The 25,723-nt window shown below is 39.6% G+C and overlaps 2 protein-coding genes across 2 annotated transcripts in view; one reads left to right on the top strand and one right to left on the bottom strand.

The window, feature by feature from the left end:
- Positions 1-4,399, bottom strand: part of LOC118816636 (neurexin-1a-like) — a 524,474-nt gene extending 520,075 nt beyond the window's left edge. The window contains exon 1 of the mRNA XM_036583126.1: positions 4,277-4,399. The gene's annotated coding sequence lies outside the window, so the exon portion shown is untranslated. The remainder of the gene's footprint in view (positions 1-4,276) is intronic.
- Positions 4,400-16,345: 11,946 nt separating this feature from the next.
- Positions 16,346-23,997, top strand: mogs (mannosyl-oligosaccharide glucosidase). Its single transcript, XM_036583124.1, has 5 exons — positions 16,346-16,440; positions 18,099-18,473; positions 18,662-18,885; positions 19,013-19,206; positions 20,548-23,997. The coding sequence occupies exons 2-5, from the start codon at positions 18,125-18,127 to the stop codon at positions 22,310-22,312; spliced, it is 2,532 nt and encodes an 843-aa protein (XP_036439017.1). The 5' UTR covers positions 16,346-16,440; positions 18,099-18,124; the 3' UTR covers positions 22,313-23,997.
- The last annotated feature ends 1,726 nt before the right edge of the window (positions 23,998-25,723 follow it).

The raw sequence follows: 25,723 nt of genomic DNA, 5'->3' as shown, positions 1-25,723 counted from the left end.
GAAAGCATAACCAGCTGACAAATCAAGTTAAAAGCTGTGATGTTCCTTTAACTGGCAATATCCTTTTGGATTTCTCACTCAGCACTTAAAGGGTACTTCCACCTATCTTTCAAAATTTTGGCAGAATTATACGGTTGACATAAAAATTGTTCAGAGTGGTTTGGTGCAAAACGCTCCTTTGTATCACATTTTAAAAAGTTCTTTAAGGGTTCTTCAGTAAAGATAATGGTTCTATACAGAGCCATAAACACTCAAAGAACCCTTTGCATGATTAAAGGGTTCTTTGCATTGTGAAATGTTTCTTCATATTAATGAAGAATGTGCTATAGATGGCTCTATATAGAACCTTTTTGAAAAGGGTTCTATATATCACCAAAAGGGTTCTTCTATTGTAACATGCTTGACATTGGAGCAATATAAGAACATTTTTTGGTGCTATAGAGAACCATTTTCGAAAAGGTTCTATGTGAAACCATATACAACACATTCTCCAACAACCCGAAGAACACTTTTGCGATGCAAAGAACCCTTTAATCATGAAAAGGGTTCTCTGAGTGTTTATGGTTCAATACAGAACCATTTTCTTTACTAAAGAACCCTTGAAGCACCATTTTTTAAGAGTGTAGAGAAACTTACTGAGTCAGAATTGTTTAGAGTGGTGGTAAAGGAACCAGACTTCTGAAGTCTTCCATGCACAGAATGTTTTATATGAAACGGTTATGAAGACGCTGCGTAATGTCTGAAACACTGTTTTTATTCAAGTGTTGAGAAAGTTTTGGTCTAAGATACATTTGTACAAGCAATTTATGAACAAGATATACATGTAGAGTGTTGTGAGGCAAAATAGTCCCTGACTAAAACTTGTTTTTTCAGACTTATCACTATTTTACCATTGTCATCATTAAATATAAAAACTCAGAAGGACTGTAGGCTCACTGGTCATTTTAAACCACAAATAAAGTTGTGTTTTAGACATCCAGACCTCTAGTTCACCACCATTGTTAGATAATTTGTGTCAGCAGGTTTCTCTAGAAGGAACCATTTACAACTAAAAACTAATATGATTGAATTATGCTAAACGTTTTAAAATCAGTAAACTTTCCCTTCAACATTTGGGTTAAATCTGAAGGTTTAATTCATGAATATAAAGAGGAATTAAAAACAGTTGTTTCACTTTGTTCAGTAAAGCTGGCCTAGACGTCGCCTTCATCAGCACCAACACTGCAGCATCAGCATTTACAAAAGCCTAAACAAACGAAAACTGAAAGTGTCCTTTATATCAATTTAAAAAAATTTCTCAAATAATTTCTCGACATCCCATTAAGGTTCTCAGTTAATTGTATTAGTCTTTTAACAGCAATATCAATTTCAATTCTTTACTTTTTTATTTAGTGTCTTGTTTATTTGTTAAGACAAAACAGGCAGGAGTAAGTCAAAGTTGCAGCAAGCCACAAAGACGCTTAATGCAGAGTTTACAAGCTTAAGCTTAAAAAGAAGATGAGACCTTAAGACTAAATGAATAATAAATCAAGGGTGGTCTCAGACTTTTGCACAGTGCTCTAGTTCATGGAGCACATAGTGAATTTCAATAAATAGTGCTTCAATCTGTTTCATGAGGTTTCATGACCGTGTTATTTTACAAGGCTGTATTTTGGCAATGTTTTGCACTAACAGTTTGCCAAATAAATAAACCTATCCACTGCAGCAAAGAACAGATTAACTTTATCTTTTACTACACAACCATACATTTTCCAATACCAGCGTTTCCAATGGTGGGTTGTTACGTCTGTAGCCCTCTCCTGCGCTGCATGCTGTGGTGTTCTCTCTGCTGTAACACCTCTCTCTAACCTAATGAAAGTCTTCTTAATGAGCAGATCAGTTGAATCTGGAGGCTCATGCAGAGGAAACTGTACAATGTGCAGTGCGGGTGGGATCTCCAGGAGCAGAATTGGCAAGGACTACTAAAGAACACAACTCAAACATCCATCATCTTGTCGCTTGTGTCAATCGCCACTTACCATATTTATGTAGTTTATCCTTCAGCAATAATAGACAGCAACATAAATAACGGCCTCTGCATCATATACGCTAATCTTGCTTAGCCCACAGAATCAGTAACCAGTTACTTTTCATGCCAGACAGTTTTACAGCAGGACAAGTCCATTAAACAAAAATCCATCACTAATCTACGGCTACATTTCATCTGCAAGAATAACTATACACCTAAAAAAAAGATGGTTTTTCAAGCGTTCTTTAGTTACAAAAAAAAAAAAAGTTCCATATAGAACCATGAACACTCAAATAACCTTTTGCATGATTAAAGGGTTCTTTGCATCGTAAAAGCGTTTTTCAGATCGATGGATAATGTGCTGTGGATGGTTCTATATACAGCCTTTTTGAAAAGGGTTCTATATAGCATCAAAAAGGGTTCTTCTATTGATACAAGCTTGACTTCGTAACAATAGCAGAACCCTTTCTGGTGCTATATGGAACCATACACAACACCTTCTCCATCAATCTGAAGAACCATTTCACCATGCAAAGAACCACTTCAGTATGCAAATAGAACCATTAAGCACCTAAACAGAATCATTCCCTATAATAAAGAATCCTTGAAGAACCATCTTTTTTTTGTGTACAGTCTTTTGTTTTGAAATAAAATTAATACTTTTCTGACTGAATTAATGCTTTTCTGACCGAATCTTGACCTCAGTGCTGAAAACTGTAATGAACCTAAAAATATGAATATCATTACAGCCCTATTAGTTATATTGTTAGAGCCGTATATATATCGTTACCGCGCTACTAGTTATATCATTACAGCTCTCTCTCTCTCTCTCTCTCTCTCTATATATCTATATATATCTATATATATATATATCTATATATATATGTTATAGCCCAATATATCGTTACAGCCCTATTAGTTAATTGTTATAGCCCAATATATCATTACAGCCCTATTACTTTTACACATCATATATATATATGATGTGTAAAAGTAACACATATAACACATATATATATGTATATATATGTAAAAGTAACACATATAACACATATATATATATATATTGTTAGAGCCGTATATATATCGTTACCGCTCTACTAGTTATATCATTACAGCCCTATATATATTGTTTCAGTCCAATATATTGTTACAGCCCTATTAGTTAATTGTTACAGCCCAATATATCATTACAGCCCTATTAGTTTTACACATTATATATATATATATATTTTTTTTTTGTTATATATATATATATATATATATATATATATATATATTGTTAGAGCCCTATATATCATTACCGCTCTACTAGTTATATCATTACAGCCCTATATATATTGTTTTAGTCCAATATATCGTTACAGCCCTATTAGTTATCTCATTAAAGCCCTATATATTGTTACAGCCCTTTTTAGTTGTATTGTTACAGCCAGAGTACTATCATCGTTACAGCTCAATATATCATCACAGCCCCATTAGTTATATCACTATCATTATATATCACTATAGCCAGGTATATTGTTCCAGCCCTATTATTTATAATCGATAGAGCCCTATGTATTGTTTCAGCCCTATTATTTACATCTTTACAACCCTATATATTGTTACAGGCCTATTATCTATACCTTCTATATTATCTATCACAATACTTGCCAGCATGTTGTCAGCACATTTTTTAGTCACGCAGTGCAATTCTGACTAAGACGGACACTCAAAGCAGTTTGTGTTTTTCCCCTCACCAGCTAATTCTAAGGAAAATAAACTAAACTGCACATTTTGACACCTGACGCCCACAGATTTGATCGGCCCACCAAAATGCATCTTAAAATACACCTTAAATCTTAAATACACCTTAAACTCACCCAGCGCGCTGTTCCTTCACAGGTGTTGCTCTTTATGCAATATTTTAGGTCAACTTAAAGCAGCTGGTATAACTCTCTCTCTCTCTTTCTCACCTGCATGCACGAAAGGGCATCAATCAAAGTCTATTACACTCTCTACTATCCGTTACACATCCATTGTTCTGCTCCCACCACAAAGATTAAAAACAAATCTCATGAAAGATGGCACAAACTCCAAGTTATTACGCCTTCATCTGAATATTCACACTGTGCGTTCACATCTCTGACGCGGACCGCCTCACATTGCATCGCTGAATTCTCACCCAGCCAAAAAAATAATCAATAATAAATAAATAAAAACAAACCCTTCTCATATGCCAAAAAACTCAGAACTGCTGAAAATGAGAAATTAAAATATATTTACCTGAAATGCTTTTCCTTTTTTGCGCATATGAGAGTTACAAAGGGGGAAAAAATCTTTTTTTCTGTGAGAGGAAAGATGCAGTGTGCTTCCCCGCTGAGCTCCACCAGCCACTGGCAGAAGGCAGAGACTGGGAGTCACGTGACTTCGCTCCGCCACCTAGAGCTGCGTTCTTTTTATCCTACCCATATTACGGAAAGCTCCGCCCACACCGCGCCACGATTGGCTGTCGTCTCACGCCTCCTGTAGTCGAATTGGACGGCAGGGAGTGCATATTTGGGTTATGATTGGCTAATAGTTTAAACTCACAGTCCGATTGAGCGGACCGCGTGTGAATGTTAACTATCAGCCACTCCTGGCCCCGGAGGGCGGGGCTGGTCGGAAAACGGGTGGAAACATTAATAAAATACGCCTGTGAGGGGAGGTGCAGGACGCTGCGGATCACGTTTGGGCAATTTTTCACGAATTTAGCGTGTGAAATAAGGCACATAAAAGCACAAGGACGAAAGCAGAGCTGTAGGAGAGGACTTACTTAGAGCTGAAAAGTGAACTTTTACCCGAATTTCGCTCCTTTGACGTGATGTAAACAAACTTGTCCGTCGTCATCAACCAAACAGACATATCATAAATAATAAACAAACCAGACATATAAAACAGCATTTTTACGCTGGTTTTGGAGTCGCTGCCCTATGTGATGCCCTAATGCTCTGCCCAGCTTACTGACGTAGAAAACCACATTTAACGTGATCAAAAACAGGTGTGGAAAGGACAGAAATCATGGGGGCAGTTAATTAAATTAACAAGGGGCTGGTGAACAACAAAAAAAAGAAAAGAAAAACGAGGGGCTAAACGCTAAAGGCAAACTTGAGTGTCAGATGATTAAGAGACTGATTTTCGAGTTAAAAATGTGACGTTGGGATTAGCTGTAAGGAGGAAACAGTGAAAAGAGAGCCTGTCTGCTCATGTTAAGTAACAGAATACAGACTGTATGTGTGGGTGGGAGCGGTCTAACGGTACAAGATAGCTGACATTAAGTTATATGTAAAGAAGAGCTCCATAAAGTATTATGTTGTATACATACTGTTAATAGTTTCTACTTAAAGGGGTATTTTGGCCCAAAACTAGCCTTTAATATGCTACTTGTCTATGACTTTGTAAATCTCTCTGCACTCGCTGTCAGAGCCCGTGTAATGGGGGTCTCTTCCTATTCCCCCCGTTATATCAAACACAGGACTGCTAAACACCAGAGGGCGCCCGCAAGCGAGTCTTCAATGAATGCCTGCTAAAAACGAAAAGTTAAAATAGTTTTTAATCACTTGCCCAGAACTTTCCTTTAGTTTAGGAAGCAGGAGGATGTATTACGCTGAAAAAAACAAAGAAAACGTACCTGTATGTTTCCTTTTTTAAACAGCAAACGGGTTTTGGCGAGCAGGACGCCATCATTATGGCTACTGAGTGCTGATTGGTTGGCGAGTTTATTGGCTGCTCGCGCTCACTGACGTCATGGACGTACACGAGGCGCCGTGAAACTCCTATTTTAAATGCATTCAAAAATAAAACATCAGTGTTAAAATGTTTTATGTTATTCAGTGTTCATGATGTGAAATTATTGTATTCTTTTATATTAAAAATTTTTAAGCATTTTTAAACTATGATTTTGCTCAAATGCTCCATCTTATCCCTTTCATATCGGACTCGTTTGGGAGCGCCCTCTAGCGTTTGAGAAACATAGCAATCTGGCTTCCTTCTGCATTAGCCAGATAGCAAACACCTTCAACATACATCAGAAGGGCCTTTTCTTTAAGACCACTGTAGTAAGCAGGTAGGCACATTTACAGTAGATGTAGTGATGGTTAGAGTTCTCATTCTGGCCGGAGAGCCCCTTTAACGACAACAAGAAAGCTAGGCTGGCCGCTAAGAATTGATTGCAAGTCACAGTTATAAAGCCAATGCAAGTACATCTTAAAGGCCTAACATGCTTCATTTTTCCTGTACTTGATTTTCCCCTTTGGACAAATGAATTTTTATACTTAAAAAAGGCGTGATTCATTTTTACATGACCATTTCCCAAACACGCTTTATCCCTTAGAATTAAACAGGCTGTTGTTATTGTGTCTTTAAGACTGTTAAATGTCAATAAGCTTTGTTCTGATTGACTGTCCTCTATGGTGGCTCATTCAAGAAGCAGTCTGAGCTGAAACACTTCTTATAAGTTCCATGTGAATAGGTGGAGCCAAATTGTTGTAGGTTGAACAGACAGATAAATGCATTGTTTTTTGTGACATCACAAATACAGTGAATTCAAAATGGGCTTTCTTGCAGCTAAATTTCCATATATGGACTGGGGAGTGATATATTATGAACTTAAGACACTTGATACATCAAACTCTAATACGTTAAAACAGTGGGGGATTTTTTCCATGATACGGGTCCTTTAACTAACAATCGATCTGGCTCATTTCTTTCCCTGATGTATGTTTTATGTAGTATGTGATGCTGGTCCTGAAGCGCAAAATATTCTCCTCAACGTTTGTACACCTTATCTTAGAAAAAAAGCAAAACAGTCTATAATTGAAGACTCGGTCCCAATCCACAGAGCCCTTCACTGCAGGTTTAATGCATTTCCTGCTCCAGTACATTGGATTCAGCTCACTGGCTAGTAATTAAATCCTTCATGAGTTGTGGTTGGGAATTAGGAACATCTATGAGGGGAAAAACAGACACCTGTGGCAGCCGCAGGCCAAATTCAGGCTAGTGGAGAAGGTGAAGGTGGGACACAGGGGCATTTGATGTCAAAACCCAGAATCCTGTACAACATATGCAAATGAGATGCAAAATGTCCATGTGGCCAGGATTTTGAATGGACACTGGCAGAAATTCCCCTGAAAATTTGTTCATTAGGTATTCAGTTGCAGTTAAGAATTTCACAAGGTCACTTAACAACTGGCCACACTTGAAACAGTCCTGTTTTTTAAGAAATCTATGAATATGAGCTCAAATTGACAGGTTCACATAAGCATAAGTAAATATGCAATTATGATATACACTCATAATGTGATTAACCTGATTTTGCCAACAGGTGGCCACTGCAGAGGACTGTAAATAGGGAAAAAGCACTAAATGACACTATGTGACACTAAATGATCTTAAACGTTTTTTTCATTAAAATAGAGTTTGATGTAGTACCTAAGACATTGGGAAAGTTTCAGAACGCAGCTATCCTGTCTTTACAGTCCATATAGCAGCAAAAACAGCTTAGCCCATTATTTTTATGATGTCACAAAATCTGTGATATCTGCCCATTCAGCTTACAGCAGCTTAGCCCTGCCCAGTCATGCTGAAGTTATAAGGAGTGTTTCAGCCTGAACTGCTTTTTAAATGAGACACTATAAAAATAGAGCTCATTTACATTTAACATACTTAAAGGCAAAGTAACAAAAACAGGTTGTCCAACTGTGAAGGATAAAGAGAGGTTAGAAAATGGTCAGGTAAAAATTAATTATGGTTATTTTTGGTACATAAAATCCTAAAAATGTCATAAATGGACTTCACGTTATTGTGAAATATTGACTATTGTGCAATATTAAACCTCCAGTATAACATTAAATGTCATGTATGATGATTTGGAAATACCTGATTCTATTAGATATTTAAATTTCCAGCATGAAGGGAAGTGTGAATTAATTTGAACTCTTGAAGGTGTAACACTACGTTTATACTGTATTCATTACCATATTAGTTGTAATTTATTGGCTGTGAGAATCTTATGTTTGCATTTTATATGTCTCCCTTTCTTTGTCAAATCATTTGTTGTTTTTGTGGTTATTAGCCATGACCAAGATGGCAATTCAAAATCCCCTTTTTATGGACCAATAAAGCATAATCATAACCATATAACCATAAAGCTGTAATCCAGCTTCAGCAGCAGTCAGTGATCCCTACTGAACACAGGTTTCAGAAGCAGCACCATTCTTGCCATAGTCAAATAGATGTAACTGATATTTCACAGTTTTTTTGAGAATTTCTGACAGTATTTTGATGGCAATAAAAGAAATATGCTTGCATTTTTCAAGTGGATCTGTGGCACATAATTTCATAGTGATCCCCTGTATTTAGAAAAGAACAGAAACACCTATTTACTCAAACCACACTTATAATAGAGTTAGAAAAATGACAAAGTTCCCTTACTAAGTACAGAAAATCATGTCAAAATTACAGTGAAAATGTCAGTGAAAAGATACAGAGAAAATGGGACTCTTAACAGCAAGAGCTGGTGAACCACCAAAACTGTTTTCATCTTTGAGAGAAATCAAGCTCCATATTTGGTTTAGATCTGAAAAATGCAACCAACTTCTAAGACTGAACTTTGGATGTGTGGAAACATATCCCTGCAGATTTCTAAAACTAAAAGTGAGTCTCCTAAAAGGAACAGAAGTTGCAATGAATGTAAAGAGCGGACACACTAATACTGACCAAATGTAATATTATATTTAGTTGTTGAGACTGAACTTTGGAGGTGTGGAAAACTATCTGCAGATTCCTTTGAAAAACTGAAAGCAAGCAATATAGGTAAAGAGTGGACATTAAATACTATTTTGAGGCTTTAATATTATACGTGTTCATTTTCTGTTAAATATATGTTTTCTGCTTTATTCCTTATTCTGAAAAATAACTTACATAAGGGTTGAATGGATGAGTGGTCTCTGACTTTTGCCCTGCACTCTATATTGCCCAATAGATGATGTTTGAATGGAAATACAGCCAGTCCAATACTTTTACACCAACCAGTATTCACTCTAGATGTGTTTTCTGTTTTGAAGGTCCTCCCTTCTCTTTTCTCCTCACAGTAGCAGCTAATGTATGTGATGCTACACACAGATGACATGTTTTCACAAGTGCTCCATTATAACCACCTACTGATCGAATATGACATTAGTCTTAAGGCGTTTGTCACCTGCAAGTCGACTGGAAATTAACCTCGTCCTTACATTTTGTACACCAAGGCCTATACAGTCTTAACTATAAAGATTCCTTAGGTTCTTGGCTTGGATATACGGTTCCAGGAGAAACCATAACTTGCGTAAAGTCATTCAGAGTGGTTTGATGTGAAATGTACCATTCTAGAGGAATGCACTGGGTTAGAATAGTTCACAGTGGTGGTGAAGGGAACCAGAACATTTGGAATGTTTAAAGCTCACTTTATTTGAATAGTCCTCTATTGTCTCCTACAGATTATCTACAAATGTTTACATTGTTAACAATCTGTTGAAACTCAGTTAATTCTAAACAGTGGTGGGGTTAGGGTTAGGATTTGGACCAATGTTAGGGCTAGGACCAGGGTGAGGGTTGGGTTTAGGTTTTGGGTTTGGGTTGAGGTTCAGGTTAGAGTCAGGCTTAGAGCTAGGTCTAGAGTTAAAGAAAATCATGGTCAATTTGGTAAATATTTAGTTGACTGCAATTTGAAAGTGAATTAAGAATTTACAAACCATCTAAAGTGGACTATCCAAATAAAGTTATATTCAAAATAGTCAGGAAATAAAACTTGTTTTTTCAGATGTACCATGATTTTATCATCATTATCATCATTGCATACAAAAGCCCAGAAGATGTGTTCACTAGTCCTACTGTATAGTAAATAAATTGGCTATATTTGTGTTGTAAACATTGTGATCACTGGTTTCTATCACCACCATTGTAAATAAAATAGAGTCATTTTCGCATTAACCATTTGGAGTGACCTGGTTCTCTCAGTGGTTGAATTATGCAGACATTTTTGAACCATCAGTGGAATTCCCCTTCAACACTTTAATTGCTACTGGCAATGTCACGACTCCTCTGTAACTCTTTGTAATTTTATGGTTATTTCTTGGTATTGCATTATTACATACACATCTTCTGCCTTCAGGATACCCAAGCACTGTCCCCTAGAGGTTGATTCAAGTGCTAGTTTTATAAATTAAACTGTTTATATCCGCTAGACACACCTTAAAGAACAGCCAATCTGCACAGCACCTTAAGATAGAAGACTACGCAACAGACCACAGACTTCTGGTTTCATAATCATGTATGCTTGAGTTCACATTGTCTGTGTTGTAGCACCATCTACTGTCTCTCAGTAGTACTTCTGATCATCTGAAATCCACTAAAGTATCCTAATTCTGGAAAACATATAGTAATCCAACACAAGTACTGTTAAAGCAATGATGTTTGCAGGGAGTGGAGTTTGAGGTCTTTGGGAGTCACTTTAGCCGTCGTCTCTTTAGGTCTTTTCCTATTTGTTGAATAGGTAGCCGTTCCTTCCCTGTGCTTATGTAATGATGTGAGCAAACTAGAACGCAACCCATGCTCATTGCTCCTGTGTTTTGTTCTAATTAATTAATTTTCCCCCCCTGGGGATCAGGGACGATGCCTGTTCATCAGAAAAGACTTTGCCTTTTTATGCTTTGTTGAACTCTATAATTGCGGCGGCTTAATCCCATTAATCCAATCAGTGTGACTTCTACATAAACAAATGTTGGCGTGAGGATTTACTGCACTCTCTCAGAAGGTTATTATTATTTTTAAATGGACTCTTCACTTTAATTACACTGGTAACCTTGTGAAATCAAGGTTGCTGGTGTAAAGCCATTCAAAACTACAGGAGCTTCTTCTGAAGCAGAAAGTGCGCAAGCACGTCCCGTACAAAAGCAGTGAGCAAGACCACCCCAAAGGCACCCTCCCCCAGTAACTCAGGGGCTACTTTTCTATTCACACTCTGCACAAATTGCAAGTGATAAAATGATATTTGAGTAATAGGTGAAATAATGTTTGTGCTCTCTTGCAAAATGTTTGCTGAGGTTGAACTTCTACATAACCTACATCAGCAGAAAAACTCTTTATTGACACCTGAAATGTTATGAAATCCTACACTGGACACTTTTTAGGGGGCGGATAACACATTTTGGCACACATTTAGAGTCCTGTGACAGATTTCCCTCATTCTCACATCAGATATGATAAACTCTCCCTATGAGTACACACACTGGCTCTTCAGTGGTTCTTTAGTAAAGGCAATGGTTCCATTTAGAACCAGGAGTTATATAAAGAACCATTTCATGCTTAAATGTTTCTATATAGAACCAGGAGTTATATAAAGAACCATTTCATGCTTAAATGTTTCTATATAGCACCAAAAAAGTTCTGCTCTTGTTACAGTGTCAAGTTTATAATCCATGTAATCTATTCCAATCCATTTCACCATGCAAAGAACCATGAACGGTTTAAGCATGCAAATGGTTCTTGGAGTGTTCATAGTTCTGTATGGAACCATTCCTTTTACTAAAGATCCCTTAAAAACATCTTTTTAAAGTGTGTACACTCTTAAAAAGGATGGTTCTTCAAGTGTTCTTTAGTAAAGAAAATGCTTCTATATAGAACCATGGACACTTTGCCTGGTGAAATGGTTCTTCAGATTGACAGAGAATATGCTGTAGATGGTTCTATATAGAACCTTTTTGAAAAAGGTTCTGTATAGAACCAAAAAGGATTCCGCTGTTGTGGAAGCCAAAGAACCCATTTTTGGTACTATATAGAACCCTTTTTGCTAGGAGTGTACAAACTTAAAAAACAAAAGAGAAAGAAAATGGTTATAGATAGAACCATGAACACTCAAAGAACCCTTCGCATGATTAAAGAGTTCTTTACACCGTGAAAGTTTCTTCAGCTTGATGGCAGATGTGCTGTATATGGTTCTCATTTTTTTTTTTTAATTAGTTTCATTTTGCTGCTTGCAATTTGTGCAGAAAGTCAATGTAGATATAACGAGTGCTGAGAAGTGGCAGCATTCCTCTTTAAAGCATTATCACCTCCTCCTTGACTTACAGAGTCCTTGGGTGTCTTGAGAGGCGCTCATCAAATAAAATGTTATTATTATATTATTATTATTATTATTATTATTATTATTATTATTATCACCTCCTCCTTGATTGATTCTCTGTAGGGGATGTGTAACTTTTTTCACCTAGAAAATCAACAAAACACATCATTTGAGCAGGGGCGCCCAAGCCGTTGCATACAACTGCACACTGGCAAATTTTCTGAAATTTCTTCTTTTGTAAATGATGAAAATGATGAAAATGTTTGAGTTGCCACACGTCCAGCGTTTTCCTGGATTTTAGTTGTCTGTCCAGGAAAAAATGAATTTCATTTCTGGATACAAAACGTTCAGAAATCTAAGGATTTTCATATTTAGAATTTTCAACTGCTTTTTAAACTTAAACACCAGTGAAACTATTTGTATAGATAGGATGGGTTTGGTTGGTTCAGATAAGGACAGTTGTTTAGGAAGGTGCGCCGACATGTTTAGCCACTAGGCAGCACTTCAAAGCAATAACTGAGAAGATGATGTTCTACAACTGAACTGACATCTATCTACATAGACTGCATCGTGAACACAGCTCCCCATCCAGTAATCAGAATCTAGTAAGAAATCAAGACATAAGGCCAAGTTGGCAACCCCTGTAAACCCTGATACGCTTAGCTTACTCAAACCATTTGAGATAACTTGTAGCCTCAATTTTGACACTCATTTTTTGTTGTCTGAAATTATACCTGGAGTTGAATACGTGCAAACATTTAAGTTTAACAAAAACAGCCCAAGTACACATCACACAAACTAATCTGCTGCAGAAACTTGAGCTTAAGTACAGCTACTATATTATATAATGTCCTCATTTTTAACACCAACATAATTGCAATGATCACAAACTTAAATCAGTTTCAAGTGTTTTTCATAGTTACATAACAGCCTTTAGAAAAACTAAAACTAACTAAGCAGAGGCGCTAAACACATTCATGGCTACGATAACCAATTCAGATAAAGTGCATCTAAACTTAATATATTTAACCTATATGTAATATCTGAATGTGCTGTTTGTTTGAAAACAACATCTGACAGAAAAATAAGAGCTCATAAACAGAGATCGACTAACCTGCTAGGAATTCTGGGTGACTCCGCCCTGTACTCTCTTATTGCTTCTCTTTTTGAGTCTATTGTTCTCACAGAAACAAGTGCACTTGAATTTTCCATCGGACAGTACAAGGATGGATTGAGACAGCAGCTAATTGCAAGAAAACAAGCAATTATAACAATTATTTTAGATACAAATGTCCAGGCATTCATTGGAGATTAAATAAACATTATGCATCCCACCAATGCATTGTCTCAAAGAGAAGAACAGTCTTAGCAAGTTGTTGCCCACTTTTACTGAGTTCGGAAATGTGTTACGAGTGTGCACTTGAGCAAAACCACAAACTGCATGTCACTACTGTTGCAGAATGATGAGTGTATCTATAATGTTAGAAAACAAAATCCATATTACATATACAGCTCTTGATTTCCAAAGTGATGAATATGATTATTGGACCATTTCAACCCTTTCAAACATGAAAACCTGCTTTAACCGATTTATCTTTCCAGCTTTTAATCTCAGTGTGAGTATCTTTTCTAGGGGGCGCTGTTTGCCATTGTGAGTTGAAGCATTTATTTGACTACGTTCATGAAGGTTCATCTGAAAGCTCTGAGAGCTCCCTCACAAAGTTATTAGATGAAGTGATTAGATACGTGCTGCCTGGTGTCTGACACATTGTCTTATAATAGTTTGGTGATAAACTTTTGGCTTAAAATGTATTTTAATCCATTTATTTTAATCAAGTTATGGCCTTGGGGTACATGCAGGGCAAAATAGTCCCCAAAGAAAACTTGTGCTGTAAGTTTCTCTACAAGGAACCATTTCACATCAAACCACCGTGGACTGAAGGACTGACCCTGCAGAAAAAGGACCATTAGAAACTATTTGGATTAAAACCTAATGGTTTTGCTATTTACTGGGAATTGGCTTTATGGTTTTCAAAAGAGACAATAGCTTTGCTGTATAATACCTTTAGGTCCCTTTAGGAAACCATCAAATACTTTTAGAATCAGCCATCCCCCCGTTAAACCATTAGAAGTCTTTATATTATGATATCAACCCATTAAAAAAATGGAAAAAATTGGAAAATTTTGGAAATTTGGAAAAATTGGTGGAATTCCCCTTTAAGCTGGACTGAGCTAAAACTGTTCACCTTAATGTCAATGTATGTAGCTAGTTCTACCAGCTAACGCTGAAGCTTTTCGGTCAGTTGACTAAAGTTGTTGCTATGAAACAAACATAGAGCATCCTGAAATATAGAGGATCATTAAGGTTAGTGGTGCTCACGTCTCTAATGTGAGACGTTGGACAATAGCCAGAAAATTAGATTGCTGTTTTGTAGCAAACAAAGCATCCCAGGAAACCCTATAAAACATTAAAAAAAATATTTGTATGATACTAAACTTGAGTGTTATATTAAGCATCCAGCACAGTTTGAATGAAAAAATATAAAACACCTACCTTTTTCCTTCTCCATGATGCTCTGAGTGACTTCTGGACAGAACTTCCGCTGAAGCGTCACCAGCATATATGCTGTATGCTTACGTCATCCTAACATGATAGAAATGTGGGAATAAATAAACATTACTAATCTTTATTGTTGGGATGCTAGAACGCTTGTGTGCTGATGTTTGTAGTTATCTTAATCGATCTGTGAACAGAACCTGAACCTGTGTGAGAGAAAAGCTTTAGTCATAGGATCTCATTTACAGTCTATACGAATGACTGATAAAGTCATTTCATTACCAATGTTTAAATGTGTTTACGCTGAGCGTCAGGAACAGACAGAGAACCATAAAGCTGTGCCATTACAGCAATGTCTAATGTAGAAATCTGTTTTTTAAACCAGCACTTTACTAATGCGCTAGTTTAAAATAATAATAATAATAATAATAATAATAATAATAATGCTCCTTGTTTGTTTACCACGGTAGGTAGCTATGTTAGCATCAAGCTAGCTGGGTTAGTTCTGCACTATTTTGAATTTTTATGTCAGCTCTAGTTTAAAAACAGACATTTTAAGCATGTGACAAGTATGTAAGCAACATTTTTACTTTGTATGTCTCAGTTTTAAAGTATTGCTTAATTTAAAGACTTATATATAACTTACAATAAAAAACAGACTTCAAGTTCAAGCAAGCTAGCTTCCTGCTAACAGCCTACCAGTGAGGGCAGAATCTGTTTATAAACAGAATATGACAAATAAAAAAGTTAAAGCGAGTCTGTTTGGAATAAACAGTGATATTTACCTGGCCGTTTATCATCTGGCTGCATTTGATGGACACAGATTTTAACACTAACAACGTGGCTTTTTCAAGGAGTCATTATGAAGCCACATTTAAGCTAAGCTAGTTAGCTAATGCTATATGTCTGTCGAAGTTGTGTTGTTGATGCTTGTAGTAACGTTACTGCTGTTTTCGCTGTAATTTCATCTTCACTCGGCTGCACTGACAGCCACTAACTGCACATTGTCCCAGAACCACTCAGGGACATTTAATTAGACAAAAAAGAATAACTTAAAAACAAGCACACTTTATTTAATTCTGCTAAACATAATAACGAACAACACTTCGTTCTCCAACTGGATATTTCAGCCATAAAGTCTAGCTCTCTAAGTTTCTCGGACTCTGAATTAGCCCCGTGATTGGTCAAGGGAAAGCTTACGGAAGCCTTACCTGTGATTAGGTCCACCCAGTTTACACCAACAGGAGAGAAACATGGTGAAATATGTCGGTCATTTATTGGTCAGTGGAGCATTATTCAAAGGGTTTACATAGTACATGTTTACTGTTTGCCTATAATACCAAGATTAACCTAATTAGAAAGAAACACAGATTTAGGTTCCCTGGGTCTTTAATGCTTTGGTGAAAGTAAAATGCCTTGTTTTTAGATCTCCTTTTTTTAAAAATAAATAAATAAATAAATACTCCTCCAGAAAAAGATGCCAAGCTCTCTACAGTGGTGGGGCCATTATTCCTGATTAGTAGTATCGACACATCCTTCACATGTAGGCGCTAAATCTATAAATGTGTACCGTCTTATTAAACCGTCTGTAAAATGCGTCGATAGTAGGCGCCCTACCTTTAAGGCGTAGTGAGCGAGTGAACCACTGCGCCGTTGGGAACACAGCCCCGTGTATGAGCGGGCTGCGCACCAACCAGTCAGTCAGGAAGAGGGTCCAGGCAGTGATGCGCAGCCGAAAACTGACACGTCCTTAAGGTAACGTCCCGCGCGGCTAGCCAGCATTTTACTGACACCATCTCTTGTGGGGTTTTAAATCACCACCTTATGAAGCGAACCCTGTGAACGAGCATTTCTGTGACGGGCCACATACTCAGATAAAACCCCGGAGGCTGAGATAGCCTAGCTGGACTAGGCTACGGAAAGCCATTCATTCAGCTGTTAGCTAGCGAGCTAGCAACCATAGCTAGCTACGTGACATATGTTGTATTAGAATTGATTAGAATTAAGTCTGTATTTTCGACAGACAGGTGTCAGCTACCTTTTGTAACGAGAGGTTGTCACTTGTCACACATTTGTTTTGAGAACACCCAGGTTAGCTTAGCTAGTTAGCTCGCTGCTGCCGCTCTTGCTTGTTATAAAGCAGTAGCGTTACCCAGCGCTGCACACTTCAGCACACCTGATTCACCTTAGTGACTCATTAATAAGCCCCTCAGTGAGTGTGTTCGAGCAGGGAAAGCGCTATACGGTGCAGTGAAGTGGGACAGGGAAGCACAGCTTTCTATTTGAAATTTTCCGTTCCACCTTAAATGGTGCAGGAGTTACATTGTGGCTCCTCAGGCCTGAATAGGTGCCAGAACGTAGCTGCTGCCCCGTTTAAGGTGGAACGGAAGAATTAGAACAGGAAGCCAGTTTAAGCTTCATTGCTGTAAGGTGGAAGGTGTCTCCCAGGTGTAGCCCACATGCACTAAGCCATCGTTTCTTGTTTTTTCTGCACCTGAGGAAAATCATTAATTGGGAGACACTGGTGTAGCCTTGTCCTTAGAGTCCTGTCATAGTTACAGGAAGTTAATTTATGTACAAACAAAAGAAGCACATACATTAAACAAAAGCTAAATGCCCTGGTTTCACCATTGATTTTTTATATTACATGTGACCCTTCGTCTGTATTGTTTGTAGCAGGCTGCTGTGTCATGCCTGGTCACCAGCAAGGAGCAAGTTAGGGCACTATCATGGTACCCTGGCCTTAACTTACTGAAAGCATCATGTGTTGTACTCAAGTGTGTTGGTCACAGTGTTACAAGCTTTGGTGCAATAGTATTCGACTCAAAGTGTTGGGGACCTACTGCGCCGTCTTTTATGTATATGTGTATATGTATATATAATCATGCAATCGTCCAGCTTATCTGATGTCAGGCCACCATTCTTAAAGATTGCTTAACATACCTGGCAAGAATTACACACGTCAGTCAGTTCCCTGCTGTCCTGCCATTTGCAGTGGTAATGCAAAAATTAACAACTGGTCATGAAAGTTACACATTCTTTTAGGTACACCTGCAATAAGGTGCCTTCAGTAAAATGGCTGTGTGCCATTCATATTGCTCCCTCTAGTGGACAGCACCTCAATTGAGCAGGTTTGTTTAAGGCTCATTTTGACGTCCATCTTACACTTACACTGATGTTTTGAATATTTGACAGCATTTTTACAAATAAAACGATAGAAGAGATGTTAGTCCTGTCTTTTACTGGAATACCAGTTGCACGTTTGTATAGCATTGGAGAGATTGTCTTGAATTTATGCACTAAAATGTCACATTTCAGTTATATGTTACCTATTCATTCACTCAAAAAGCTTCCCCACTTGTTTGAACCAGTAGTTCCATAATTCTTAACCAAGCTCTACAATTCAATTACAGACAGGTCAGGGAAGGACAAGGGAAGGATGGGAAGGCAAAGGAAGAGGAATGTGACAGGTGATGGAGTGCCTCACACACGGAAGGAGGAGAAACCCCCGGTCCCAGGCCGCAAGGAAAAGAAAAAGAAGACGGACATTGGAAAAGTTTTCATCAATGTATCCATTGGCTTGTGCATCTTCAGCCTTGTCTGGTTCTTTTATGCCCTTTACATGCGCTCAGCCTTGGCCAAGAGAGTAGTGACCCCGCACCCTGCTCCACGGGTCTTAGACTCCAATAGCACCAGTGCTTCTGTGTCTCCTGAGAGGTATTGGGGCACCTATCGACCCCAGGTGTACTTTGGCATGAAAACAAGAAGTCCAAAGTCTGTTGTCACAGGTAGGGCGTTTACACCAAAAAAAGGTTTAACTTCTATAGCTCAGTTTTTCTTCCCTTACTTTTTCATAACCTTTCCTGTTTAATTTGCATACATTATCATGCATATAATACTTCCTGGTTTTGTACCCCAGTTCCTCTTTTACCTGTTCAACAGCGGTGTGATCATGTCTCTGTTTGTGGTTCCTCAGGGTTGATGTGGATGCGTCAGTTTTCTGAGGTGGACGTGAACCTTAGGCACACATGTGAGCAGGGAGACCGTTTGCAGGGCTATGGCTGGCTGACGCATGATGGACTCAACTTTGGCATCCAGGAGATTCATGACAGCGATTTCACCCTCACGACAGAATTTGTGAAACGAATGGGAGGTGAACACGGGGGTGACTGGACATGGAGGATCACAGCCAAACAGCACGTAAGCCCATTTGAGGAATTTAATTTTATAATTTAATCAAGGTCGTGTCTCATGTGCGACCTAGTTTGGAATTTGACTTTTTGTCATCCACTGGTTATATTCATGCTCTCTCCATGACTCTTCCCAGAGCTCTGCCCCTCAAGCTCCAGTCGTTTCACTGATGTTCTACGTGGCCACAGATACTCAGGGCTCCCTGCAGGCTCACGTGGAGGAGAGGACTCGCCTGAGCTCTGTTACTGGAACTTCAGAGGAACTTGGAAACTTCAAGATCACTTTCCGCAAACCGACTGCAGGAGGGGCTGCTAGTGGCAAATACGCCAGGTACTTCAGCCGATAGCAAGTAATGTTCTTTTCACGTGACCGTATGCATGTGCACAGACATTACAAGAAGTTATTAAGTTACAAATGGCATCTTTGTATTCTGTCACTGACATGTAGAAGGCATTTCAGAGTCAGATTAGTTAGGTGTATGTTAACTTTTCTTTTAATAAAATATGCTCTTGCTAAAACAGAGCTGTCAGCTGACCGTACAAGTAATCAGCATGAAAGTGACTCATTGATTTGATTTTGTGCAGTAGTATTGTGCAAAGAAAACCACAAACAAGTTAACCATAAGCACAATGATTCCTATAAAAACTGGATATTTAAATTGCGCAGATTTTATTAAAAATGGTTTGAGAAAACAAATTTACACAAAAAAAGATGTTTAGTGTCCAAATTGTACTTTTTTAGTTTAGCACTGGAGCTATGATGCCATCATTGCAGACAAACACTAGAAATCAGTAATCGCTATTTTTCGTAAATACCTACCCAAAAATATTCTCAAAACACTCAAACATCAAAGTCTTCACTGAGGTCACACCCACTTGTTGGTGTGGTGTATGACTTTAAGTAACCTATAAAATTTAACAAACATTCATGTGAATCAGGATGCTGCAGGCAGCCACTTTAGACAAAAGGTGTTGTGCAGTAATTTGGCTTTTCTGACTAAATATGTATGTCAAAATATGGAAACAACAGAAATGGCAAATGTAACAGAGCATCTTTATTCCTGAGTGATGTGCATGCACGCAAAGGGGAGCCAGATTCTGCAAGGCACAACGCTGTTGTCTGAAATGAGTAACCTGAGTGTTTGGCTACACAGAGAAATTTTTATTTTTATATTTCTTACCAAGTTATACTGTACCCTAAACCACATCAGCAAGTCCCAGGAACCTTAATGGAGACCTGGATGTGGTTTAAGCGGGTTTGGGGAAGTTTTGAACATGTATAAATGGAAAAGATTCTAAACAATTCCTTTAACATGACTTGGTTTCAATGTAAAACATTTTTTATACACATTACATCACTTCCATAGTGTGCAGGCTTGTGTAAAACCTAAAAATGTATAGTTCTTAAAGTAACCAGGCAAAGTGATAATTCTGAAACTTCTGACTCTATGAAGTTGTTCTCCATTTCTTTTATCTGAGACTGTAGGCTGCTTTGTCGATCTTCATATTGAAGTAATGATCTGTGTAGAGTCAGGTGATAATTTTGTGTCAGCCAGATAGATGGCCTGACTGCAAGGTCCAAATGGACCAGAAACCAGTGGAGTAAAAGGAAAAGATAGCAGAGGACAAGCATGTTTATTTTAACAAGCCTTGCTCTGTCTGTTTTCCTCAGCTACAATTACTTGCAGACGCTGAGCCCTGGTCTGGACAGGCTGACTGACATAGTGAAGAACAGCCTGAATCGCAGGTTTGTTTTCCATCCTCCCTCTGGTGAGAGAAGGCCTTACATTGCAGTGGACACCTACAAACCCCCTCCGCACCAGCAACAGCAGAAGGATAACCGCATAGAGAGTGACTTTCTTGTTCACCAAGTTACCGTGCAGACCCCCTTCCAGATTGAAGTTTTGTTTGAGAGTGGCAGCTTTCATGATCGGCCGAACCAACTTGTGGGCTCAGTGCTGACTGAGGAGCTGGAGAAGTGGAAGGTAACTTTTGATGAGAAGTTTGAAAGGACTTTTGGGCTTCAAGCTAAGGGCTTCTCTCCAGCCCAGGTGAAGTTTAGCAAGGCTGCTTTAAGTAACATGCTTGGTGGCATGGGATATTTCTTTGGGCAGTCTGTGGTGCAGTCCGTTTATAATGAGCACCCTTTGCTTTATCCTGAGGGTGTCTTGTTTACTGCAGTGCCCTCCCGTTCCTTTTTCCCAAGAGGCTTCCTGTGGGACGAAGGCTTCCACCAGCTCCTCCTCAGTAAGTGGGACCCGCAAGTCACACGTGAGACTGTAGCGCACTGGCTGGACCTAATCAATGTGGAGGGATGGATCCCACGTGAGCAGATCTTGGGTGACGAGGCACGCAGCAAGGTCCCATCAGAGTTTGTAGTGCAGCGTAATGAGAACGCCAATCCCCCTACCCTCTTCCTGGTCTTGGAGGAGCTTGTTGAGCAGCTGGAGAACCACTCAGATACTCCGCTTTCCCGGGACACTCTGCCTTTCCTCCGAAGGCTGTACCCAAGACTGCAGACGTGGTTTGAATGGTACAACACCACTCAAGTTGGTCCTTTGCCCAACTCCTACCGTTGGCGAGGCAGGGACAAGGACACCAACCTTTTCCTGAACCCTAAGACCTTGACGTCTGGGCTGGATGACTACCCCCGTGCCTCGCACCCTTCTGCAGATGAGAGACACGTTGACTTGCACTGTTGGATGGTGCTAGCATCGGGGGTCATGGCAAGCATGGCCCGACTGCTCGGTGAGCCTCATCAGGAGTACCAGCGCACCCACCTGACCCTTAGTGACAACAACCTTCTGAATGAGCTACACTGGTCCGAGCAGCACCGTGCCTTCTGCGATTACGGCAACCACACCCAAGCTGTGTCGCTGCAGCAAGAGAAAGTCTTTGTGCCTCCTGGACAGCCAAGGCACCAGTTCCCAGTGGCACGCCTGGTGCGCTACGTGCGCAAAGCCCCTAAACTTCAGTATGTGAATGCTCTTGGCTATGTTAGCCTTTTCCCCTTCCTGCTTCACGTACTGACACCGGACTCCCCAAAACTACAGCATATCTTGCGGGACATTCGAGATCCTGACCGCTTGTGGACACCCTATGGCTTGCGCTCGCTTTCTCGTGCTGATCCTCTCTATATGAAGCGCAACACGGAGCACGATGCCCCGTACTGGCGTGGAGCTGTATGGATCAACATCAACTACCTGGCAATAAGGGCACTGCACCACTATGGCAGCACTGAGGGACCTTACAAGGAGGAGGCCGCTGCCCTCTATCAAGAGCTCAGGACTAATGTCATCAGTAATGTTTACAAACAGTACCAGGAAACTGGCTACATCTGGGAACAATACAATGACAGCACTGGCAGGGGACAGGGCAGCCATCCTTTCACGGGCTGGTCAGCTCTGACTGTGCTCGTAATGGCTGAACAGTACTGACTGATCTGCAGATCCAGTGTTCTTAATATCAAATTACTAAACGTGCCATTAATTGTTTCAAGAAACTGTATCTGTGATTGACTAATTGTTTAATTACACGTCAGAAGTATGAAATTTCTCTTCAAGTGCACTCACTGTATGTCATAGAACAAGGTCTTGCTGAAGGGACTATTTTTACAATGATGTTTCGAGGTACTTTTATAAATCAGTCTTTGTACAACATGGATATATTACAGAAACATTTCCCTTTTCAAGCCAGTTTAATGTGACAAGTCAATCCTCAGGTGTGAATTGCCACGGGCTGTGTTGAGTGTTCCAGAATGTGCAGACAAAAGATTTTAATGTAATCGAACGATGATTATGCAGTGCAGTCATTTTGTTTCAGAATTGGGGTGTGTTCAAAGGAATAAATCAATACCTTCCTACAAGGTCTTTCTTCAGTTTAATTGAGTTCTGCATTGAATGCCAAAAATCTTCCACAGCTATTCAAACAAGTTTTGTCATGTTCTTTGAAAAGCGTCCTTCAGGTGTCACAGTGTTTCCCTTTAGAAGCTTGGTAATGTTGACATAAATAATAAATAGTGGTGCCATGGCATTTCAGGAGGTTTTTTAGAACAAGTGCTCAAAGCTCAATCCCAGCAACAATTAGAGAAGCTTTCTAGTTGTTTTCACATACATGCAACCTCAGGACGTCCCATGATGCGCAGTGACTCTAGAGCTCATCTTGTTTCATATAAAATCAGGATAGGGTTGACGGACAAAATTCAGCAAGCGCTTAATAGTACGAAAGCAATTGGCCTGAGCCCAGCCCAGCCCAGCCCATGACATTGTCACACTACGTGGCCAGACGAAGGCCGACGGCTGACGTCAACTGTGCAAGGTGCATTGTTTCTGTTGCACATGGTTTCCATGGAGAGTCTTTGTGGGAAACAGAGGCAGTTCACTGGCTCACGGCGAATTGCCCATGGACGCCGAAGCCAGAAAAGGGGATAGTTCCACATATCCCCTCTTGCTTTGCCCAGAAGCATCTCTTTCGGGTGAACTTTTCCAGCTCTCACTCTTTCCTTTCATACGACGGTGATGTTCACGTGCCCCCGTGCCCGCACCGCAGAGGGAGCGAGGAACCATCTCTTTTATGCCTCAAGTTTGAATAGATGCAGAGGCAGAGCTCGGTGCTGGAAGGTTACAGTGCTATAAATAGGCCTGCTCTCTGGCAGCTGAGCTGCAGCTTTTAAACAGCAAAATAACTGAACGCTCTGTATGCTTCCTGATTTCAATTTATTCAATACAGGCTTAGACACAAACCTGTCCTTTCGAGTCGTTATGTTCAGTTGTAGACAAGCTACAGTACTGTGCAGAAGTCAGAGACCATCTGTCATTTGTTTAATTTCCAGTCAAAACAGCCATTAAGTACAATTTAGTCTTTTTTCAAACGACAATTCTGTGGAGACCATTTGCAAATAAAAGGAAGAAGCTGCTGATGTTCTCAGAACCATGAACTGGCCACCCCAGAGCCCAGATCTCAACATCATTGAATATGTTTGGAATTAGTTGGATCATGAAAAACAGAAAACCAACTTTTGAGACTGAATGTTGGAAGTATAGAAAAATGTTTCTGCAGATTTGTTTATAAAGCTGAAAGCAAGTCTTTTGAGAAGAAAGTCAGCTGTAATAAAGACAAAGTGTGGACAAAACACTGAAAATGTTTTTATATTTATTTGTTGTGTATTTTTATGTTAAATGTATGTTTGCATCTGTGTTTTTCCTGACACTGAAAAATGAATAACTTAGATTTAATGATTTTGACTGAAAATTAAATAAATGAAGAGTGGTCTCTGACTGTGGCACGGAATTGCACATCCTTTTTTCCTGTCATTCCATTCTCTGGTAAAGGCTATCACTTTTACACTGATCATTTTATGTTTTTCCTCTGGAGAACAATGAGCCGACCTTATACAGTGCGAGATTTTCCGTCGAGTACGCTGTGTTGATCGCATAAACTAGAGGCAGGGACGTCACTTTGTGTCCACCCGCCTGTTTGCATCAACAGAGTGCCCTAGGATGATCGATAAATGCTTGACCTTTGCATGAAATAACTATGGAAGGTGTCATGGGAGCGATAACATATAAGCTGATCACACAACAACAATTCACATCCCCTCACTCCTTCACATGGAAACCTGCATCCCCTCGCAGCAAGCCCCCATTTGAAATGCGCATCTCGGCCTTTGTAGTATGTGGCTGATCGGTGTGACTAAAGCACTCATTGCGCAATCCCGCTCCCCTTCCAAAGACCCTTTCTCACCGAGCAATGGGATAATAGCCAAAACAGCATTAGTGGGATCTAACACACAGGCATAAATAGATGAGTCAGAGGGGCTCCATTTACGCATTGATGAGATCCTGAGCCTGTATGCGCTTCTTTTGATCAGAGCAGTTGGGCCATATCTGTATGAGTCATGGCATTGGGGAACTGTCTCCTCCCCCTAATGGAGCAATTAATGCATTACCTACTCAAAGCTCTCTTCATCAATGAGAGAAACTTTTGAAAGATAGCACTGAAGGAGTAAGGTGCCATTCCATGCACCGCCACGGCCAGACAAGTTGCAGAGTTTTACTGCACAAAGACGTCATGTCTGCCCAAATGGGCTAGATGGAGCTCTTTCGTTATGCTCAGAGCGAAGCCAGGATTTATTTGATGTAGTTCACCAATTTTTGCCCACACAAAAAGGGCAGAAAAAAAGATCTGACCATGTAATGTCATGGACTTCGTTATTCTTCAACGCAGCTGCTTTTTCAAGTCATGTCTGTGTAAAGATATTTTAGCCGACTCTTATTTCTGATTAATATTCATTTTTTTTGCTTTAGAATCTGTGTATCTTTAACGGCTCTTAGTGCAGCAGTACTTCTTTCACAATAGGGAATATTGACGTATTTACCAGGCAGCTATTAGGCCTTCAGCAGTCCTCCCACATTGTTATGCTTTGACGTTGTGACTGGGGTTCGTGTGTAAAACGGAGAGCGTGGCTCACTGAGCCTCGTGGCTAAAGCCTGGCCCTTTGTTTTTCCCTGCAAAATGTTTTTCTCTCGCTCGTAAACACTTGTTACCTCAACGAGTCGGGAGGTGATGTAATAGGTAGAGCGGTGACGCTCGCCGGCCTCCCTCTCCTGCCTCCTCGGGCTGGCAGCAGATGTCCCATGGGAGTTTCCAATCGACAGATACGTTAGCCGCAGATCTACCTTTCAGCTGAAAAACCCACCATGTTCAACATCATATTCAAGCTGCAATCTTAAGGAAAAGGCTCTGCCCTCCTCTTGGTGCTCTTTTGGTTCTTTCCTTCGTTTTTTTTTTCCTTCCCTTCCTTCCTTTTCTTGCTTTCTCTGAATTTCTCTCCCTCATTCTACTCTAAC

This window comes from Colossoma macropomum, unplaced genomic scaffold (assembly GCF_904425465.1).
Source record: "Colossoma macropomum unplaced genomic scaffold, Colossoma_macropomum, whole genome shotgun sequence".
Taxonomy (NCBI): domain Eukaryota; kingdom Metazoa; phylum Chordata; class Actinopteri; order Characiformes; family Serrasalmidae; genus Colossoma; species Colossoma macropomum.
This window is presented reverse-complemented; position numbering and strand designations above follow the sequence as displayed.